Below are 20,230 nucleotides of genomic sequence, written 5' to 3'. Positions count from 1 at the left end.
AGTAATGGTAGAATTGGTTTGTAATTTGGTCGTGTCAGCTTGCCGCACTGTGGGTAAGGTACTGATAGAACAGGGGTGTCAAACTCATTTCACATTGTGGGCCACATACGGACTCGGTAGATGTCAAGTGGGCCGGACCATTAACATTATATCATACTCTGCTATAAATAACCAAAATATCATGTCTTTCCTATGTTTTGGTAGAAAGAAGCATTGGCGCATTGATACCGCCTGCTGTGTTGGGTCTGTCTCAGGGACAGATTGAGACTGCTGTTTTCTTCTCTGATCAAAACAATGTTGTCTTCTACTCTGATCAAAACGGTCTGCCCCTAGCGGATAATCCATGAATTGCATTTTATTGAAAATATTCATTCTGTGTCTTTAATGCATTTTTTTTTCACTTTTAAATTATCCTGCGGGCCAGATTGAACCTCCTTGGGGGCCGGTTCCGGCCCGCGGGCCGTATGTTTGACACCCATGTGATAGAAAGTAGGCGGGTTGTAGCCGGCCCGCAAATCTGCCTGCTTTTGAGGTGGTGTGAAAGGCGTATCATTTGTGGAATGCTGGCAATGTTGGAGAAAAATTCAAATTGAAGCCTTTCTCCTTTGTGATGAAAGCAATTGCTGCTCTGTGGCGGACATTGCCCGGCATCTGATGATCTGAACAGTAATGAAGCGGGGACACGCTCGTGGACGCGGCTCGGGCAAAGCTGCTTTAGATTTTTGTTTTGTTTTGTTTTTTTTTTTTTGTGTATGCAGCTTTGGTTAAAAAAAAACATGTCATAGTAGCCACTTCGAAGGTGACCGCTCCATCGACTGTATCCACAAAAGTTGTGTTTTCTAAAGAGGGACGCACAACAGGGGTCAAAAGTTGAAATGGTTGCGCACGCATTGTGTCGAAGACAGTAACACGGGGTTGCGTATTGACACGTCGATTGAGAGGCCGCCATGAATGGGCCCGGTCGCGACTCTTGAAAAGATCACACTCTCAAAGCAGGACATCATCCGTTGACCCCGATTTCAAAGGGGGCGTCGACTCACCTCTGGCCGTTCACATTTTCATTTGGCGGTCTCGCTCCTTTTGCTTTAATGAGCTTGAAGTTTCCAGATGGGAAAAGGTGTCAGTGTGGACGAGCTGACACGACCGCCGACATTTGTCTCATTTTCCAGTCGGTTGAATTACATCACGCAAATGCCGATTTTGTTTTGAATACGGTTCAGACGCAAAGACATGAGGATTGTTTTCAGATAAACATCACGTTATTGTTCGGCGCACTCCTAAAATGAAAGCGTTAGAAAAGAATGATCATTTGAGTACAGAAACCTGAAAAGTTACTTGATCATCGTGACAAAGACAATAAAGAACCGGTCACTTAACCTTTGCCGAATCCAAAAAAGTAACCCCCCCCGGTCAGCTGTCGCGACGTAGCAGTAGACCCGCTGAGACCATGCGATCATTTGTCACCTACAGTTCAGCTTGGGCAGCGCCACATCGCCACGGCCCCCGGCCGCATCATCCATCTTTCGAACGCGCATTCTAAGTGTGTGTGAGTGTGTGTGTGTGTGTGTGTGTGTGTGTGTGTGTGTGTGTGTGTGTGTGTGTGTGTGTGTATGTGTTCCGGTGTGCGTTTCACGCCATTTGTCAATAGTTCAGAGTGCACCGTCGCTCATTCGTCTTCTGCAAGTGTCCTCAGAGTGCATTCTTTGTGTCCACTCGGGTCAGCGATGGCCGCCGTGTATAATGGATGAGTGTGGAGAGTGGCGGAGTCCAATTTTTGCATATTCTGGCTTTTTCGTGAGCACCACCAAAAAAAAAAAAAAAAAAAAAGGGTCTCAAATGAACCCAGTTCTTATTAGAAGCATATCTTTGGCCACTCAACAAGGTTAACCTCAGCAAACATTGCTAACTATGTTGTCTCCGAAGACTTCAGATGATTCACTTAGGTTTTTGGTGGCCTTCTTGACCTGGGAGTGGGGTGGGGGTGGAGGGGGCATTGCAGCATAGAGTTCGCCCCAGTTTACAATCTTGATCCGGTTGCCTCCCACTGTGAGGAGATTCCAACCGCACTGTTTGCCCCTCTCCCTCGGTTTTTCATCGAGCAAACCTGTTCTTGGGACTTGATGGAGCGCATGCTTTTCAAAGGCTGCGTGGTTTGGCAAGGGGTGAAAAGATTGCCCCCCCCCAAAAAAAAACAGGTCATTCGTAACAAATACAGAACATATAATTTAGGATACGGGCTGGAGGAATGTAGTGAGATGGAAATATCTTGCGTTTAGTGATGCCTTGACAGATTCCGTGACCGCAGTTGTAATTCGGTACTCGTTTCTCAAATCATCTTTAGTCTTTAATATGAATGGCAGCGACTTAATCGGTTCCAGCCTCCGCATTGTCCGTCTACGTGCATTGTGCCACTGTGTTCAAATATCAAAGCTAATGGCTAGTGCGTCTGTGGCGTTTCGCGGACGCGTTAGCGTTAAGCTAGCAGGGGCATTCCCAAGGCGACATTGTTTGAAATACACATCTTGTATTTCTCTTTTGTTTTAGGTTTAGTTTGGCAGTAAAGCTCATCTGAAAGTGGCGAGAAACAGCTTGGAGTCTCTTTTTTTTTTTTTTTTTCAGAAGCTGTTCAGTAGCTGCCCAAAAAGTGAGTTGAGTTTTGAGCTCGTCGAACGGCGGCTTTGTGTCTTGAAAACTTCCTATGTCAGGTCACTGCTGTTTTTAATTGCTTCGGCCCAAACACCAAGGTGTCCGGCAAATTCATGTCGGTCGCCGTCGTGTTTTCCGCTGTGATGGGAGATACCGTGTATTCCAGTCATTAGCAAGATCCAGTCTTGTGTTCACAGCATGAGCCCGCTGCTTTCCCTTCGCTCTCAGATAAATGAGGTTCATAAAGTGGAGCGTTTACTACCAGCATCCTCCCTCCCTTCCCTCCCTCCTCTGCTTTCACCTTCATGCCTCCACACCCACCTCCCTCCCTCTTAAATCTCAGCTGCAACGCTTTCTTCTTCTTTTCCTCACCTCCTTTTTTTTATTATTATTATTATTGTCGTCGGTGCAGGGCGAAGGCTCTGGGATTTCCTCCTTCCATTTCCCAGGACAGAACTGCAATTACAGCTCGGGAGAGAGGAGGGCCAGCTGTGCAGGGGCCCCATCGGGAAACGGTCGAGGACGCTAAGATTAGGGCGCCCCTCAGAGGAACGCCGGCGTGCCTGCACGCATATATCACGCTGGGATCAAAGCCGACGGAATAGTTTCCGAGCTCGTAGCAAGGTCATCGTGACCAAACAGAAGCAAGCGCCCATCACAGCACCTTTTTAGTATGCCGTGTTATGACCTGTCCCGAGCGTGAAAACCCACATAAAAAACACAAGCTGTGGCCGGGGGAACACTCTGTGATACCCTGGAAATGCGAAGAATGTGTTGAACAACCTTGGCGCTTGTTATCTGGAGCAACACGCAGACGCAGCGAAAGGATTGAAATGATGATTGGGCTCAGAACAAGTAGAGGACACATTCAGACAGCTGCCACTTGTGCAGGAATTCTGTGTTAGGGCTGGGCAAAGAGATTTTGCATGGTGGCATAATGTCAATAAATTGTCAAACACGCGCGCACAGACAGCCGCACACACACACACACACACACGCCACTGACTCATTTTCTCCTCCGACTGCAATACTTGCTGCCTTAGGTAAAAAAAATAAAATAAATACTGCGTCCAAAAGTAAATGTTCCGGCTTCGTTGTTGTTGTTGGGTTCCCCATCCTTGCATCGTACATAGTCCAGCCTTTATTTGCATGCGGACGCTTCATTTATAAATAACATTCAAGCGGATTCATCTCCAGAAAAAGACGATCCGAATGATCTTCGCCTCAGGTCCAGTCAGAGTGTTTCTGCAGTCATATGATCGAGGGCCGTTCTGCAATCCTCCATTTTTATTTATTTATTTATTCTTTAACGATACCAAAGGATTTGTGAGGCTGCCAGTTGGGACACTCAAAACGCCACCAATCCCAAATCAATTTGAAGCCTGCAGCTTGTTCGGGACGGCGTTCCAAAATGTCGTTGAGGAACGACATGTTCCGAGCCGTAAAATGAAATGCTTCATCTTGGGGAGACAGATACCAAACTGAGAGATATTTTAGAACCGAATTTCCACAGCCTGGGACATGACACACATTTTGCTTTTTGCCTTCGACTCACTTGGCTGGCTTAGCCCAAAGTCAGCCAGCGATCGGGTCCAGATGCGAGTAACCCCGAAAAGGTTAAGTGGTCTAGTCTAGCGAGGGGATGCAGCATTGTAAAACTGCACCACAAAATATTTTGACATATTTTGATATTTTGCCTCTCTCCGATAAGAAAAGTAATTATGTGCCAGCACAGCTTTTTATCACTAGGCATTTGCAATTTCTGGAGAATTTACATGTGAATGCGGAAACGCTTAATGATACGGAATGTTATGAAAAGATGTGGAATGAGGATTTTTTTTTTTTTTTTTTTTGGTGGTTAGTGGAAATTTGGGGCATGTTTAAAATCATTCCCAAGGTGAAATGAATATGCCGAGTGTTTTGAATTTCAAATGGGAACGATGATGTGAATGTATTTTGTTAAATGTGTCATTGGGAATGAAAAGGGCTTTTTTGGTGGCAATTTTAGTTGTGACAATTCTTCATTTTTGATCAAATAGGGAATTTTTGGGAATGTAATTATGGGAAAACTGCATTTTTAGAATAAGAAAAATAATAGCCTGCAAGAGGTGAACTTCTGGAATATGTTGAAGTTGGACTGATGTGAATTTGTTTGGAAGTTTTTTGTTTGGAAGTCGACGCACGTCAATATAGTTTAGGGCAGACAAAATACAAACTTTGGCATCTCGCGCTTTACACTGACAAGGTCATTCAAACAATCTTGTCCCTCGATGCTCTGTCAAGTATGAGAAATTCAAGTTACGTCACGTTGCGATGAACTATCAGTCGTGCCACAAGGCGAGTGCGCGGAATTTGAGAAGACCGGGGTTTCCTGTTTCATCTGTCAATCAAATAGGGCTCAGTTCATTTGGGAGGCGTTGACGGCCGCTTCCCCCGTGTCGCACGTGAACGGAAACGTACCTCGGCAAACGTGACGCCTGATTGACATCCCGACCCGTGACACATAAAGGCTGCGAGTGAACCCCTGACCCGCAGAGCCCTTGCCAGACCCTTGCCACACAGGACGCCATTAATAAAAAAGTGCCTTTTGATGGGCGCCTGTTCAGCTGCAGGCATCAGCTGCCGGCTAAGTCGACGTATGCCAACAGCTGCCGCCTCTGTCAGGCTCTGTGCAAGCGCGTCACAAAAAAAAAGAAAAAAAAAAGAGAGTGATGGCGGCAGGAGCCCGTCGGGGGGCCCGCTGGGAACGGCCAGAGAGGCGCAGAGGCCGGGTCATGTGGCTCGGAGCATATGGTGAAACTCAAGTGTGTAATTTACCCGCGACTACGGGTGGCCTGGCGTAAGCATACGTGTGCACACACGCGCTTATCGACTCATCTACATGCATGGTGACAGGATGTAATTTACCTGGGTGGCTGGCTGAAGATCAGAGCACTTGTCATATGGACACATCTCAAACACTGATTTTTATATTTATTTTTTCCAAATCCTGTGCTCCTCCACTTCAAGGAGCCCAGTTTGGGACTATATTTTTCCCCCTTCCTTATGTTTCCCCCCCATCTGATTTATCAGATGGAAAAAAAAAAAAATGGAGAGCCCTCTGGCCTGCAGCTCTGTCGCCCTCTGTTGGTCAGTGTTTTTTATGTCTCTTGTCCGGGTTGGAAACGTAAGTGAATTTTATTGCTCCGTACTTGTGACGTGCAACTTTCAATAATGTCGATTCCGTTCCACAGGAAATACATTTCTATGCCACGCAAGGGTATAAACACGTGCTAGACTTTAAAAAAAAAAAAGCGATTAGACGCTTGTCAATAATACCTGTAAACCCCGCCCACTTATCCCATGGCGACCGTGAACGGAACGTATCTGGTTTCCAAACAAGACGGGCCTGTCCCAGACGTTTACAGTTGGCGCTGTTTGAGGTGTCTGTCTGATATGAATCTGTGAGATGTGAGAGAGAGTGTGTGTGTGTGTGTGTGTGTGTGTGTGTGTGTGTGTGTGTGTGTGTGTGTGTGTGTGTGTGTTGTGTGATCTCCATTCTCAGCCAGTGGGGCTTTAACTCCTCTCCAGGTGCACAGAAGTCAACCTGAGGGCACAGGAGGCACATACAATTGCGATCTCTCTTGCCGTTTTACGCATGCGCATACTGGCGCGTTCCTGGAAGCAGTAACTGTGCGCTTTCAACATGCAGCCGCGGTCTGCTTATAAGGACTTGGCAGCGTGCGGCAGGATAAACATCCCGCTTCTCCGCCTCTGCACGTGAAGAGATGTGTGTGTGTGTGTGGGGGGGGGGGGGGGGGGGGGGGGGGGGGGGGGGGTTGAGGCAAAAGCAAGACAGAAGGTGGCGGAATGACAACATGCTGGGTGATTTACTGTATACAAAAGCTTTTTTTTTTTTTTTTTTTTAGCTGCAGGTCCAGAAAAGTTTATCATGATTATTATTTTGTTTTTGGAGTGGAGTTAGGGCGGTTTGACAGTTGCACAGTTTGGGGCCAAACAAGCTGCTGTGTGTACGATGATGCCGAAAGGAGGTTTTCGGACGTTAACTGCCACAACCCCTCTTCGAAGCGTTTCCGATCTGTGTGGTCCATAATGAGTCTGGTAAACATCTGCTACTCCCGTATTAGAGGCCATTTTCTCCATGTGTCATCCTGTAATATGGAGAAATTAAAGTGCAGGGCCTCGTTGAGTGGTTATACACACACACACACACACACACACACACACACACACACACACACGTACACATTCACCAAGAGCAGACATAACATAAGGAGTCTTAAAGTGTTTTTACTAGGCGAGTGACGCGCTGACATACCTTCCCAACAGCGCAACTTTCCATCCACAACAGTAAAACACGACTGGGTGTCCTTGGTCCATTTGCTGTCAATACCACCGTGCCCCCTCCCCCCCACTTCTCTCTGTTATCAGGTTTACATGAGTGAAATACTCCAAATTTGTAACTTGTACTCAAAGGGTTCTTTTTGGGGTTTTGCGCGATGAAAGCACTAAACTCACTTTTGTGGATTGAAAGGCAAAAATCTGGCACGGGTTTCCCCCACCCCGGCAAATACAGAAGCTCGTTTATGCAACAGCTGACCGGATCATGAGTACTGTATATGAAGGGAAACAGTGCCGCCTAGTGGCAAGATGAGGAAAAACAACAGACGCATGCAAGTCTTGCTATGTTGTGTGATATTTATTTTGAAGATCTGCAAGTGGGTGAAGACACTTGCTCAAAACATAACAGTCAGTTTGTTTGTTTGTTTTTTACAGCAAATGAGCAGTTCCATGTTTCCTTCCCACATAAACAAACTTCGAGCAAAGAAAAAGTAACTCAGTCCAGTCCGTTGAGTCTTTGGGAGAATCAAAGACGTCAAGTGCTTTTCAACTTGCTCATCTCCTGCTGGATCTCACTGGAGATCTCCTGCTCAATCTTGGAAGTGTCGTACTCCCGCAACATTTCGAACTCTTGCCAAGGCTTTGCCCACTTCTGCGCCCGCTCCATCCTGGCCGGCGACACGCACAAATCGAAGCGGATGCCCCGGATGTCGAACTTGGGCCGCTCCCAGCGTTTGGACCACGGCCTTGGACGCATTTTCACTTTAAGCTGGAGGATTGAGAGAGAAGCAGAGTTCAAATATGAATTCCTCTCAAGGTTGTGCCATTCGTAACCCAACTGTAATGTGTCTAACATTTATTTGGTGTTTTTTTTTTGTTTGTTTGTTTTTTTGTCTTGATTTGTTGCAGACCTTGTGCTTCGTGATGGCATTCTTTTGAGGACCTGCCATGTTTACTTTGATACTCCAGTTGTACTTAGTAACGTCTTTGAATTGCAAAATGCCACTTTATTTCCATGTTTCTAATTATGCGACGGATAAACAATGTTCATGCTTGTCTTCCACATGTCCTGCTCACCGTGTTAACTGGCACCTCTCCGCTGGCGGAGACGGGCACAGGCTTCATTTCCGGATCCACGGTGCTGTACTCGGGCAAAGCGTCTCTCAGGTACATCAGGTTGTCATCCAGCCGTTTCTCCAGCTTCAGCACCCGGATCTCCTGAATGCGCGGATTGTACATCTCGTAGCAGATCTCCACTCCTGGAAACCGAACCGTCAACATCACCTGTTGTATTATGAAGCGAAAATAGCGGATAGATGAAGTCACCTTGACTATTGATGATGTTCCTGAGGATAAACGTTGCCCCGAGACCCTTCCCGCCTCTCTGGATGCAGATGCCAACAAAACGGTTTGATTTGCCGCTGGCGTTGGGGTCAGCCATGGTCACAGAAAGTATGCTGCCTATAAAATCAAGAGTCACACAAGTCCCTATGATTTACGAAAACAGTGTTCGTGTGCAGAATGGATGCTGATGTGAGTGACTTACCCACGTAGAATTCAGGAAGGTCGATCACAGTCCTCCTGCGCACCATGTCTTTCCTCTCCATGTAAAACTTCAACGGGTTTGTCCTCTGCCGTGGTGGGATGAACTCTGGGCTGAGGAACCTAATATGCAAACACACGTCAAGGTAGAGCTGAGTGATTTTGCCTTCAAACAAAATCCGAATCCCTCCTTGAGGGATTCCCAGCGGTACAATTAACGTGAAAATGAATGAAATGAAATTCGATTTTGTGCATACTTCCGCAGAGCTGCCTCATTCTGTGTTTTGTCGACTATGACAGGCTTGGGCGGTGGAGTGAATTTCGGGAGCCGGCCTCCGTCGCTTCCCGCAACCAGACGACACCCGGACGTGGACAAGAACCCTGAAAACAAAACAAGTCCCGGTTATTTAACAACGCCTTTATAAACATTGCATTACAAGGGGGACGTTGTCGACCTCTCCGCTAACTAGCAGCGTTCGCTTCCTGTTAGCTCAGGTGGACTCACAAAAGCTAATGTTGAGCAAAAAGCGGTCACTTACGTTCATTCCGGAGCTGAATGTTTCTCAACAACTTTGAGGAAAATAGACATATTTCGAGGCTTTTAGCGGAGGCCGCCATCTTTGACCTTCTGTTGTCGCGTGCCTTGTCCGGAAGCCGCGCTGGGCCAAAACTATGTGGGTTGAATTGAAGTACAGCTGACTGACCACAAGACGGCAGCATCGTTCTTAAAATGGGTTCGTACTGTAGTCATTTATTTACATTGTCGAAAAAAAAAATGTTAAATTGGTGGTAAAATGTTGCTTTCTGTTTTCCATTGTTTATTGACATACTATCCAATTATGTATTTTATAGGCTTACGTAAGTACATGTCGATGTAATTAATATATTGGGGGAAAGCAATTTATTGCAGTTGTTCAATCAAAAGCAATGATGTTTGTTCATGTCAATATGCAACAAAATGTAGAGGCGATATTCAAATGCAACACTACAGGTGCTAATTAGTAAATTAGATCAGTGATTGGTCCCAAAAATCTTATTACCACAAATACTGTCTATGTTCACTGACGTTTTGTGCAGGAACAGTGAAGTAGTCTTCCACTAGATGGCAGGGGCGAGCTTGCGTATGCCAATCATACAAAAGATGTTTTTTTTTTTTTTTATTAATGTTCAACCAAACATTCCAGTATGTACCCGACTCATTACCTACCCCGTAAGAAAAAGCTGACCGACCAAATTCAGTTCTTTCTAGTGGTTTCAAACAGCGATGGCTGTTTGAAAGTGCTCTATAAATACAGTTGAGTTGAGTGGCGACTCCCTTTAAATGTTTTTTTCAACTACCGAAATGAATTTTCCACGATATAATTTACTGAGATTCGCCTGGATTCGATCTGATGTTAGTACAACATTGCAAGTGTGATTGGAAAATCGCTGAAACAATGAACGATTCGTATATTCTAATCGAGGCAACTTTTTTATTTTATTTTATTTTTTATATCAAAGCAGTCGCATAAAAGTAATCTGATATTTCGTCCAGTTGCGTCTGCAGGTGTCAGGAAGCCTGCAGAAGGGCGGGCGACCGTCTTCTAGGTGGGCTGCCTCCACCACCACTACCACCACGCTGAGTTCAAAGAAGGGAAGAAAAAAAAAGCTTGCAGCTGCAGCCTGAAGGAGGAAGAAGTCGAAGAAGAGCCTCCATCCCGGTGTGACGAGCGCGCTTGACGGGACGTCGAACGTCTCATGCGGGCCACTCGGAACCTTCTCGCCCGCGCTGCTGCTGCTACTTCCGATGTGGACTTTCTGGTCCCAAGCGGGATCTCACATGCGCCTTTGACTCTTCAAGGATGTTCCACCTCGATGGGACTCTGTCAGCCGTCACTTCTGCGCTCCTGTTAGGAATAACTTGCCTGGCCGTCGTCTGCGATCGCTCCACGGGCTCATCGGACTTCTCAGGTCAGTTTGTGATGTTTACGTTCGCGTTCCAAATACGCAATCGATTAGTGTTTCCGAGGCAACGACAAGCTGACACGTGCACGCGCTTGTTGTTGTTTTTTTCTGCTGCGCCACAGATTGGGTGGAGAGTGGAGCAGCTGCGATCCAGAAATAGCGATCGCGCGTGTTTTTTTACATGCGCTCTCCCTCGAAAAGTAAACTTAGTTAATCCGTTCGAGGTTGCGCGGTATGTACTGAGACTGCTACACGCTCACACGTTTGTTGTGTAGCGCGTGTTTTTTTTTACATGCGCTCTCCCTCGAAAAGTAAACTTAGTTAATCCGTTCGAGGTTGCGCGGTATGTACTGACTGCTACACGCTCACACCCGTTTGTTGTGTAGTATCGACTAAACACGTGGCTCAATAGTTGTGCAGATTTCGTTTAGCATGTCTGGCAGAGAAATGAAGCAGGTGCGAGTTGCTGCGTTATCGAATGCACATAATGTTTTTAGTCTTCAGTCTTTTCATCTCAAGACCCACGCACGGAAGGTATTTTGTGTTGTTTATGTGGCTCTTCAGTGTAAACAGTTGAACAGGGCTGCCTCAAAAGATACGATTTGCTGACATGCTCGACGCATTTCACGTGGTTGTCTGCCTTGTTTTGTTTTTTTTGTTGATTTGTGACTGGAGAGCTTTGATTTGGAACCTCCTACTCTTCCGTTTTTTGCGATGATGGCACTCCCAATTTTCTCGACGTGTCATGAAAAAGCCATCCCGCTACTTGGCCTCCACACTCTACCGCATCTTTATTTTTAAGTTGACCAGTGAAGCGCAAAGCCTATCTGTGGCGATAAACGACAACCAAGTGTGGTTAAAGTGTGACTTGAAGGAACTTATTACCGAGATAATGTCCTGACCTTTCCTGGATTCACAGCAGAGACGAGAACGCAAACAATACCACAGCGCGGCTTGCAGACGAATATTCTTTGGTTTGCGTTGGACGGCTGTCAAAGTAAACGAGCGAGCTCGTATAAGTGCGTGAAACCTGCCAATTCCTCTTCCAGCTCCAGTTTGTGCGCAAAGGCGTGACGGAAGCTGAGGGACCCGATGTCTTATCGAGAAAGACTTTGTGTATGAAATCGGGGAGGAACACTTAATTAATGAGCCTCTTTGTTGGATTCACGGCTGTTGCTGAGCCCAAAGCAGGCCTGTAGGTTTTGTTTACTGTGTCATAAAACAGGAAGGTGGCGGTGTTAATTGCTCCCTAATGGGGTCTAATGGTCGGAAAGTACACCGCGAAGGAGCACATCCGTGTCACATGCCGTCCGTATGGACCGAAATGGTCACATGCGCTTGAATGTCAGGCTGTCATGAAAAGCTGTGAACAAACTCGCGGTGATTGCGGGCTTGTCGGTTTTTGCCCCCCCGCCCCGACTAAATCTGAATCAACTGGAAGTTAAATTGAGCAAGAAGGGGGGTGAGGGGGAGGGTTTTAGAACAGCCGATTACAGGTTTCCACTTGGAGTTGATTTACCAATAGACCGGCTCAGACGCGATTATTTAATAGCGCTGTCATAGTTCGGAGTTAATGAGTTGAAATGGCGGCTTTGGCGGAACCCGTTCGGCAATGGTCCATTGTTTGCCTTGTCACTTTCACTGCTACGACTCGGCAATTTTTTTTTTGGGGGGGGGGGGGCTTGCTTGTGTAAGCTTTTGATAAATTGTAAATTATTATCATTTTATATTTGAGCATTATATTCTTTTATGTTACATTTACCTAAATTATATTCTGTTTAACACTTTCTGAAATATTCTTATGTTGCTTGCATCTGATTGGCTAAGAAAAGCAGGAAGTGGGATCGTTACCGGAAGAAGGGGTTTTCTTCGACTGTTACGAGGCAGACGTTGGAAAAATTAAGGAAAGCTGTGTTCAAACGAAATCGTCCTCCCCTTTTTGCACATTCCAAACGTAGAGCAATCCATCCAAAACCTACGAACCCCTCGATTTACACCTGTAATCCCCCAACTTTATCTTCACCAAGGTGGCTGACTTTACATTGCGATACGATCTGCTTTCCCGGCGCCCCGTGTATCGCATTTCTCACGAGAATTGCTGACGCAGCATCCTTCAAGCTACTTGTACATCGAAACTAAAACTCCCAAACTTCCTTCTGACCTTCAGTTTTGAGACTGCGAAAATCTTGAGGTGGAAGCACAGCCCGGCCGGCCTGGCCTATCATCAGTGTTGCCGTGATCCTCTCCAAAACCTCCAGTGACGGTTGCTTCTTTTTTTTTTACTCCGTTTCCTTTGACGAAACCCATTTAACCCCAGTCAATGGGATGTGAAGCTTTTTTTTGGGGGGAGGGGGGCGCAGAGGGGTTAACTGAGGTCAGCGCATCGTAACTATGAACTCTGCATCTGTGATTCATTTTGTACCGTCCGTAGGTTAATAAGTAATCATTTTGAAGCGCCGATGAAGTGAAATCGGGTCGCTTCTTTTTGAAATATTTCGCATGAAAAGATCGAAACGATTTCTTCTTGTGGTCCGAACCCAGTAACATTTTTCAAAGACACTTTGTTGCCATATTTTTTGGTTTTGAAATGGATTTGATTCGATCGGTGTTGTAGATCTCCCACACCACAAAAACTTCATTGTTGTTTTTATTGCGAAATACTTTCATGTCCATTCTGTCTTGCCTTGATTTGAAGTTTTTAAGCATTGTCTTCAAAAACCTGCCCTTTGGAAGCTCATTTTCAGGCTGAGAAATTCTATTCTTGTGCCGTTAGTTCCCATTTTTGGTTGAAAATGTTGCACATACACTTGGCCCCTTAATCTGCTCAATTTTTATGTATTTTTTGGAGTGCCGCTGGATGAGGTTTAACGCAGACCTGCGCACTACCGCCACATGTCCCCTGTCCCCGCTTTCACACACGCGGACTCATCAGCTCCCCTTCCTTTTTCCTAACTGCTTTGCCTCCCCGGGGCTCTCCCCAAACGCTGCTTGTGTGTGTGTGCGTGTGTGGGCCAGGTGAGCGCCATCTAAACAAATAGAGCCTCCGACTTGTTTTGTCTAGCCCACCGCAGGCAGACAGCTAGGCGGACAGCAAGGTTCTTGACATAAGACCCCCGCTCTCCTCGCAGGGGGGAGTTTTACTTCTTGTGAAGTTCCAGATGCAAGAAGATGACATCATCATTGTCTTTGTCTTATATCGGAGCAGAAACCGCAGAGCTCCGTGAGAGACACACACGCAGGCTTGTATTTTCCAAACGCAATGCGATTTTGGAATCTGCAAAGAGACCTTCAAAAGTTGATTCGGCGCTCGTTAGCTCAAGTGCAGGAAGATGAAACGAAGAGGCGGACGACCGCAATTTGAAACGCATACTTTTGAAGTCCAAATTGAAGGTAGTGTTTGGAATACCTAATGCTCCAGACACCCAAATAGTTGTTATGCTTGTCGTTAGGGTGCATCTTTGTGTCTATTAAAAAAAAAAAAAAAAGTGTTGAAAGGGTTCCTCCCTGTAAGATACACTCAGCTCACACAAATACATAAAGCAGACATTGCACCTGTGTGTGCGTGTGCATGTGTGTTACCAAGTGCTCTTGAATTGGGGCGGAGCCTCTTTCAAGTCATGCACGCAGAGCAATTAAACCATTTACCGAAATGTATACTGTATAGTTGGGCCTGTGACGTTTTTTAAAAAAAAAAAATTAAGCTTATCAAAGGTGTTATCTACCTTCAGACCACTTTGAAACAATCTCATGGACATTCCAGAGTGAAAAGGCAAAGCATGTGGAAAGAGCGGCGTTGACGTGATTAATGTGGACGTGTGCTCAAACGTGGACGTGCCTCAAAGCTTTGTGTCAAAGCAAGTCAAGTCTGGGCACACAAGGCACCTTAATGTGCGCCAATCAAAGTCGTCTCCTTGCGGTGCCGCCGTACGCGGCGTCGTAATGCTTGAGGAGCTTATTAAATCTTATTTTGTCGCCGGGGTGATGTTCAGCGTGGTGCGAAAACAACGTTTGAAGGGTTTTCAGTTCGTTATTATTTCATCAGAATGACTGGAGTTGACGCGTTTGCAATTTTTAAATCATGTGCTTGTTTAAAGAGACACTTGTGCAGAGTTCTCGGGATCTTAAGAATACGACACGTCTTAAAAATCACATGACGACTGCTCCTTGACTTATGATGGCAAATTGTTATTTAGCATCCAGCAGTTTCCGTCCCTACGACATTTTGTGGGATTGCTTACCGCTACTCTTGTCCTTAGTTTGTGCACTGAAGAGGACACACTGACCATGTCCGTGACGACCGCGGCAAACCACGGGACCCCCTAAGGCATGGTATCAAACCTAAGGCCCGGGGGCCAGATCTGGCCCGCCACCTCATTTGATGTGGCCCGCGAAAGCAGCTCAAACATGTCAATTTCCATGATCCCATGAGGTTAAATTCTCATATGTAATCAACAAGAGAGAGATATATTCGAAGGAATTTTCTTGTTACCAAACCCCTCATGATAGTAACTTAAACAGTCATAACGACCCTCGAACGGTAACTAAAATGTGGCCGCCGCCAAAAATGAGTTTGACACCCCTGCCCCAAGACACAGCAAGTAAGCTAACGCTAGCGCACGTGTAGCCCCGTAACCTAAAATATTAAAATGCCATCAACAGTTTTGAATCTCCTCGGCTCATGGGTGATGAGCGCCGGTTTACGTCACCCGTCATCTGATTGACTTAGCCTCCCTCCGCCACCTCCTTCATCGATCCGAACTTCCCCTTTCGGTCCCTCCTTCTCGTTTTCCTCAACGCCGCTCTTGTTGCAGAACGGAAGGGATATTGTAGTTTCGGAGGTTTGATGAAAAGCTGGTGAGGTGGGGCGCAGGAGGGTGGTGGGGGGGGTGCAGTCTGAACAAGGAGGCTTTGTACAGCCCCCTCAACTGTGTCGCCCTGACAGCCCGCATTACAACACGCTACAGCAGCCTGCTCCCCTCGGCAATGCTAATCTGTTGCTTTCCGGCCCCCTCGGAGCAGCTCAGGTAAGCGACCTTTTGGTCGACCCCAAAGCTGGAAACAGCGTCCGTGTACGTTTTGGAAGGGTCCTTCCCAGTTTACTCAAGATGACATAAGAGAACGGGGAACAGGTTTCATTCTTGAATTGTATCATAGCGCAAGGATCGCCAATCGTATTGAATTGTCCACAATGCCTTGTATGAATCGGTTAGGTCGCGAAAACCCGCAGGTTGCCTTTTGAGTCCGGTCCTGCCATTTGTTGGAAGTTGATGTGCTGGCTAAGTCCAACTGGGCGTGCTCGCAGGTGGCTTTTCTCCTCCTCGCCCACTATCGGGCTTGTTCTCTTGCTTGTTTTCACAGAGCCGCTCCACGGTTACATTTGGTTTAATCCCCTCCAAGCTCATCCTTTCAGCTCCCACCCACTTGCACCTTTTTTTTTTCTTCATGGTGCATTGTTGGACCTTAAAATCAGGCAAGCTGTCTTGCTGTTTGATGCAGCCACACTCAATTCATTCGGTTCAGCAATACGCCATTTAAGTCAATACAGGTGGATCCGACTTTTTTCCTAGCGACGACTAGTCTGAAAAGCAAGAGGCGCGGTTTTTCCTCGGCTGGTCATGCCTACTTGGACGTGAATATTTGGCAGGCGTGCCACTCTTAACATTGAGAGGTTGTTATTGCTGTTTTTTGATTCGTCCTGGCTGAGAAAATTACTCTGTTGCTTGAGTATTGTTGATGGACCGCGTTAGGTACAGCGCCCCTGACACCGCTCGTGTACTCTCAACCTTGTTATAGCCTCAGATCGACTTCGTTTGGTTTCGGTTTTAACTCTGGCTAAGGGTGCAGATGTTCCTCTTAATAATCCCTGCTTCACAATGACTTTCTTAAACGCTTCTGTTTGAAGCGATCTTGGGCATGAATGACGGTGACCACCTGTTGCTTTGGCCTGTTTAAAAAGTTTGTTAGTGTGAGATTGTCTTGTCCAAATGATGTCGCAAGCCCCTCTTCAAATGGCGGAAGTAGGATTGGGGCGTAATGATTGCTTTCGTGATCGTCCAGGATTTGATTTTTGATTCGCTCTGGAACTTGATCTCATTTCCTGCTCCCGACACATCATTAAAAACCTGATCATTCTTTGACCTCTTTGACCTTTGTCCAGCCTCGGGCGTCATTGCCGTTTCATTGTCGCGACGACGAGCCTGCCCTGATGAAGGATCCATCTGTTGTTCACTTAGTGACAATAAAGCGATACAGACGCATCTGTCTGGTGTCTGCCGGGCCTGCCGGCATCGAGGTCGTCTGGCATTCACGCGGCTCTCGCGGGTCATAAAAACGACCCATTAAAATGACAAATCTCACCTTTTCTTGCACTTAAGCGCCATTCCTGCGTCGCCCCGTCGTCACACGGCGCACCCTGCGATCGTGTCCGCGGACGGCCCGACGCGGGGGATCTTCTCGCAGGTCACACTTTCACCCCGTTATCCCCTTTCAGCAGTGATAAGGACTCTCACAACGGATATGCACAGAGTAAAAGTGTCCTTTCGCCAAGCGTCCTTTGACCCCAAAGGGTCATAAAAAGAGGCACGCGCTAAAGGAGGTCGCGGGAGGCCGCGGTTGTGACCCGAGTTTGGTTTTCGGGCCCCCTCCTCAGGGAAGAAGTGTCCTCTATCCAACTGTGAAGCTATCGCTTTGGCCGGCAGATGTTGCGTAATCTGTATCACCCCGCCCCCGAGGATGAGCTTAGACAAGAGAAGCGGTTCTCTCTTTATTGTGACCTCGGTCTCGTTGCCAACGTCACTTGGGTGGCCCTTTATTGTCAGTACACAAGCCGCATTGATAGAATTAAAAAAAAAAAGGCACATTGAGTTTACGGAGCCTGGCATGTCTGCGGCACTTCATCACTTGCGATTATTCGGTGCTCTGCTTTCCGTCGATAAACTCGGTTGGTGATGGCGGCAGTGTTTTTAGGACACCAAATTGCTCATTTTTGTGGGAAATGTCGGTACGGTATTTAGAAGGACCAAGCCAAGCAAAGACGTACGGGCCAGGATGTTAAATAGCGTTCATGTGTAGTGATTTAGGCTTGCCTGTGTGTAGGGGTTGCGTAGGAGTTTGAAATGAGAAGCCGTCTGAGGCAAGGAGGGAAAGGATGTGGCAATCACAAGTGTTTGCGTTTGCATCTCCGGGGTTGGATTACTTCAGCTGCTCTGGCTGCTCCGCTTTTCGCCTCTCGGGCATTGGAAGTGCGTAGATGTCTTCGCCCATTCGAACGAAGCCGACCATCATCAGTTGATATTGATAACAGCCAGCGAGGCAAGCCCTCGGGTTGTTTGGGAACAAAAAGGAAAATAAAAAGCGTAACAAGAGGACGTGTTGGAACAGCGTCAGCTTTCGTCTTTGGATTTGCAATCACTCAATTGTGGCGAATGAATGAATCCGATTGTTGTTTTAGATTTGCTTGGCTTCCATGGGAATCAGAACCCAAAACACTGCGCCACCATTCGTTGCAGTGAAGCTCCAACCACCCCCAAATGACCCCAAAATGTACTCTCACTGATACCTTCAATGACCAAAAGGTAAAACTCATAACAGCTGATTCGACCAATCCATTTCCTAAGTCAGTTCCAATCGGTATTCCAAGAATCGGCTTGATCATCAAATGTCAGAGAATAACAAGTGCAAAATGTCCTGAAACATTAACCAGTTGAACGTGAGCATTGAAAAACATTGAAAGAAGGCCAAATGAAGTTGGCCTGTAAAGGTGAGAGTGCTTTTGAGGTTCATTCTGACATTTCACCCAGAAGCAGAATTTCCCTTACTTATAAATATTTCACATGCTGTCATTTTTTTTTTCTCATAATTTGGGTGAAATTTACAGCTGATGATTTTTGGGCCTTTCCAGTGTACAGGTTTCTTCGCAGTCAGTTCTCAGCAGATGTTACGATCTATATCACAATCACCCTGTTCTAAAATAGCAAGCTAATGCACGTTTCCATTGATGTGTGTGCGCGTGTGCGTGTGTGTGTGTAAATAGACAATCTCCGGTGGTTTCACGCAAGACTCAGTGCAGCACTTGAAAGAACTCGCCGTGAGCTACCCATTTACTCTCCTTCAGTCGTTTTAAAAAGTAATCCAACCCTGACTTGATGTCAAGTTGAACCACGTCCACCTTTTTCCCCCCCGCCCGAAAAGCCGACTAATCCAAAACGTCATCAGAAAGGCGGTGGAATGCGACCAATTTTAAGAATGTTTCCCAACCCAAAAAGTCAAAACGATTGTGTCCGAGGAGTGAGAAATCTTTGCCGTGTCGTTGGGCTGCGCTCCCGGCGGGTGGCCTTCGACGGCCTCCGCGGCCTGCGGGGGGGGAAGTAATTAGTACAGCAGCTAAAGCCACCAACTCCGGCTGCCGCATCCTTGAAACCGCCGCCTGCCTCGCTCGCAACGACGGAAGGCCTTTATTGCTAAACGGCAAGCTGTCAAAGCCGATTTGAGACGACCGAACTCGCGATGAACGACCCCCCCCCCTCCTTCCGCTCTTTCTATTCATCTCGCGCGCACTCGGTCTCTCACTTCGCCTCCGCCGCGCTCCTCAGTAATCACCACTTGAAGGGAATTCCTTCCGCGGCGGCGGCGGCGGTGGGCCCCGCAGCTCTGCTTTTCCGAAACATTTGATGGTTTTGACAGCTATAATTTGCTTAAAATAACACCAATAAAGCCGTGAAGCTGTCAATGCTTCAAAAAGCTAATGGAGCCAGGATGAAACGCAATGCCGGGCCCTTTGATTTTGTGGCTTTCGTGAACTTTGTTTTGGCCGGAATGCGATTTGAGGTCTTGTTACAAATATATCGTTATAACCAGCACTCGATCTATTTAAAGACGTTGGACTCCCCATTCATACGACTCCCCCCCCCCCCTTTATCATACCAGCAAAGGATATATTCTTTATCCTTTGTTGGAAATGACTAATCTTAAACCATAAAGTTGAAAAGAAACGCACCTGTTGCCTCGCCTCACAAGTCTGCCGCGGGTGCAAACGTGTGACTCATCACCGGCGGTTTAATAAGCATCCATATTGAGACGTGACCTTTGGAGGCCTTCCTCCTTGGAACCGCGACCATGGCGATAAGGGGGGACAATGTGTGCGTTTCCACGTAAGCACACGAGTGTGTGCGCGCTCCGTTTCAACGTAATTCCGGCCTTCCAAGTAAAAGCTCACCAAATAGAGGTAATTGAATCACATACTGTGTCCACTTGATTGTGCGTGCGTGCGCCTGTTGACTCTTTGCATATGTTTGCACAGCACTTCACCAGGAAGTTTGCACTCAGTTTATAGGTTGTTTTTAGTTCTGAGCGGTTCTCAAGGTTTGGCCATCAAGATCTGGCCCGTGACATTTTGTACCTCTTGACAGTTCTTCCTCTTCTGCATCCTGAAACGGGGACTCAACTGTCGACCGATGCAAGAAAGTGACGGCCTGGGTATCGTCTCTTTGTTATTTCGGGGTTTTGTCGTCACCGGCCGGAATGTTCATGGTGGCTCTTTGGTTGGTTCTTTTGTGAGTGAAAGTCTGATTGTCATTTTTTTTTATTATTTTTTTTTTTTTTATGACTGTTGATGGGAGGAGTCATGCAAAGAAACATAAAAAAAAAAAAAAAAACCTGAACGCAACGAAACAAAGGATATTGTGCTGCATATGGCGTGCGTGCAACATATAATTACAACAGTGGGGATAACATTAAACTGGTAAAAAAAAAAAAAAAA

At 46.6% G+C, this 20,230-nt stretch overlaps 2 protein-coding genes across 2 annotated transcripts in view; one reads left to right on the top strand and one right to left on the bottom strand.

Moving 5' to 3' along the window:
- Positions 1–7,326: 7,326 nt before the first annotated feature.
- Positions 7,327–9,352, bottom strand: mrpl19 (mitochondrial ribosomal protein L19). The gene is made up of 6 exons (XM_019895004.1): positions 9,069–9,352; positions 8,787–8,910; positions 8,534–8,652; positions 8,314–8,448; positions 8,065–8,246; positions 7,327–7,756 (listed from the first exon to the last, which is right to left on the bottom strand). Exons 1-6 carry the CDS (start codon positions 9,247–9,249, stop codon positions 7,523–7,525), a joined length of 975 nt encoding a protein of 324 aa, XP_019750563.1. The 5' UTR covers positions 9,250–9,352; the 3' UTR covers positions 7,327–7,522.
- A 938-nt stretch (positions 9,353–10,290) lies between these two features.
- The window catches only part of eva1aa (eva-1 homolog A, regulator of programmed cell death a), a 40,213-nt gene continuing 30,273 nt past the window's right edge, over positions 10,291–20,230 (top strand). The window contains exon 1 of the mRNA XM_019895001.1: positions 10,291–10,479. Within this exon, the coding sequence (XP_019750560.1) occupies positions 10,371–10,479 (109 nt within the window). The 5' untranslated portion in view covers positions 10,291–10,370. The remainder of the gene's footprint in view (positions 10,480–20,230) is intronic.

The sequence above is a fragment of the Hippocampus comes genome, unplaced genomic scaffold, assembly GCF_001891065.2.
Source record: "Hippocampus comes isolate QL1 unplaced genomic scaffold, H_comes_QL1_v1.1 scaffold8, whole genome shotgun sequence".
Classification (NCBI taxonomy): Eukaryota; Metazoa; Chordata; class Actinopteri; order Syngnathiformes; family Syngnathidae; genus Hippocampus; species Hippocampus comes.
Note: the sequence above shows the minus strand (reverse complement) of the source record. Positions and strands in the feature narration are given on the sequence as shown.

What these genes read in the sequence shown, in the direction of transcription:
- mrpl19 (XM_019895004.1), bottom strand. Translation starts at nt 9,249, where the DNA reads ATGCTGCCGTCTTGTGGTCAGTCAGCTGTACTTCAATTCAACCCACAT. An exon ending in CATTCAGCTCCGGAATGAAC is followed by an intron (nt 8,911 to 9,068) that starts GTAAGTGACCGC and finishes TTTTGTTTTCAG; the next exon opens with GGTTCTTGTCCACGTCCGGG. An exon ending in GAACATCATCAATAGTCAAG is followed by an intron (nt 8,247 to 8,313) that starts GTGACTTCATCT and finishes TTCGGTTTCCAG; the next exon opens with GAGTGGAGATCTGCTACGAG.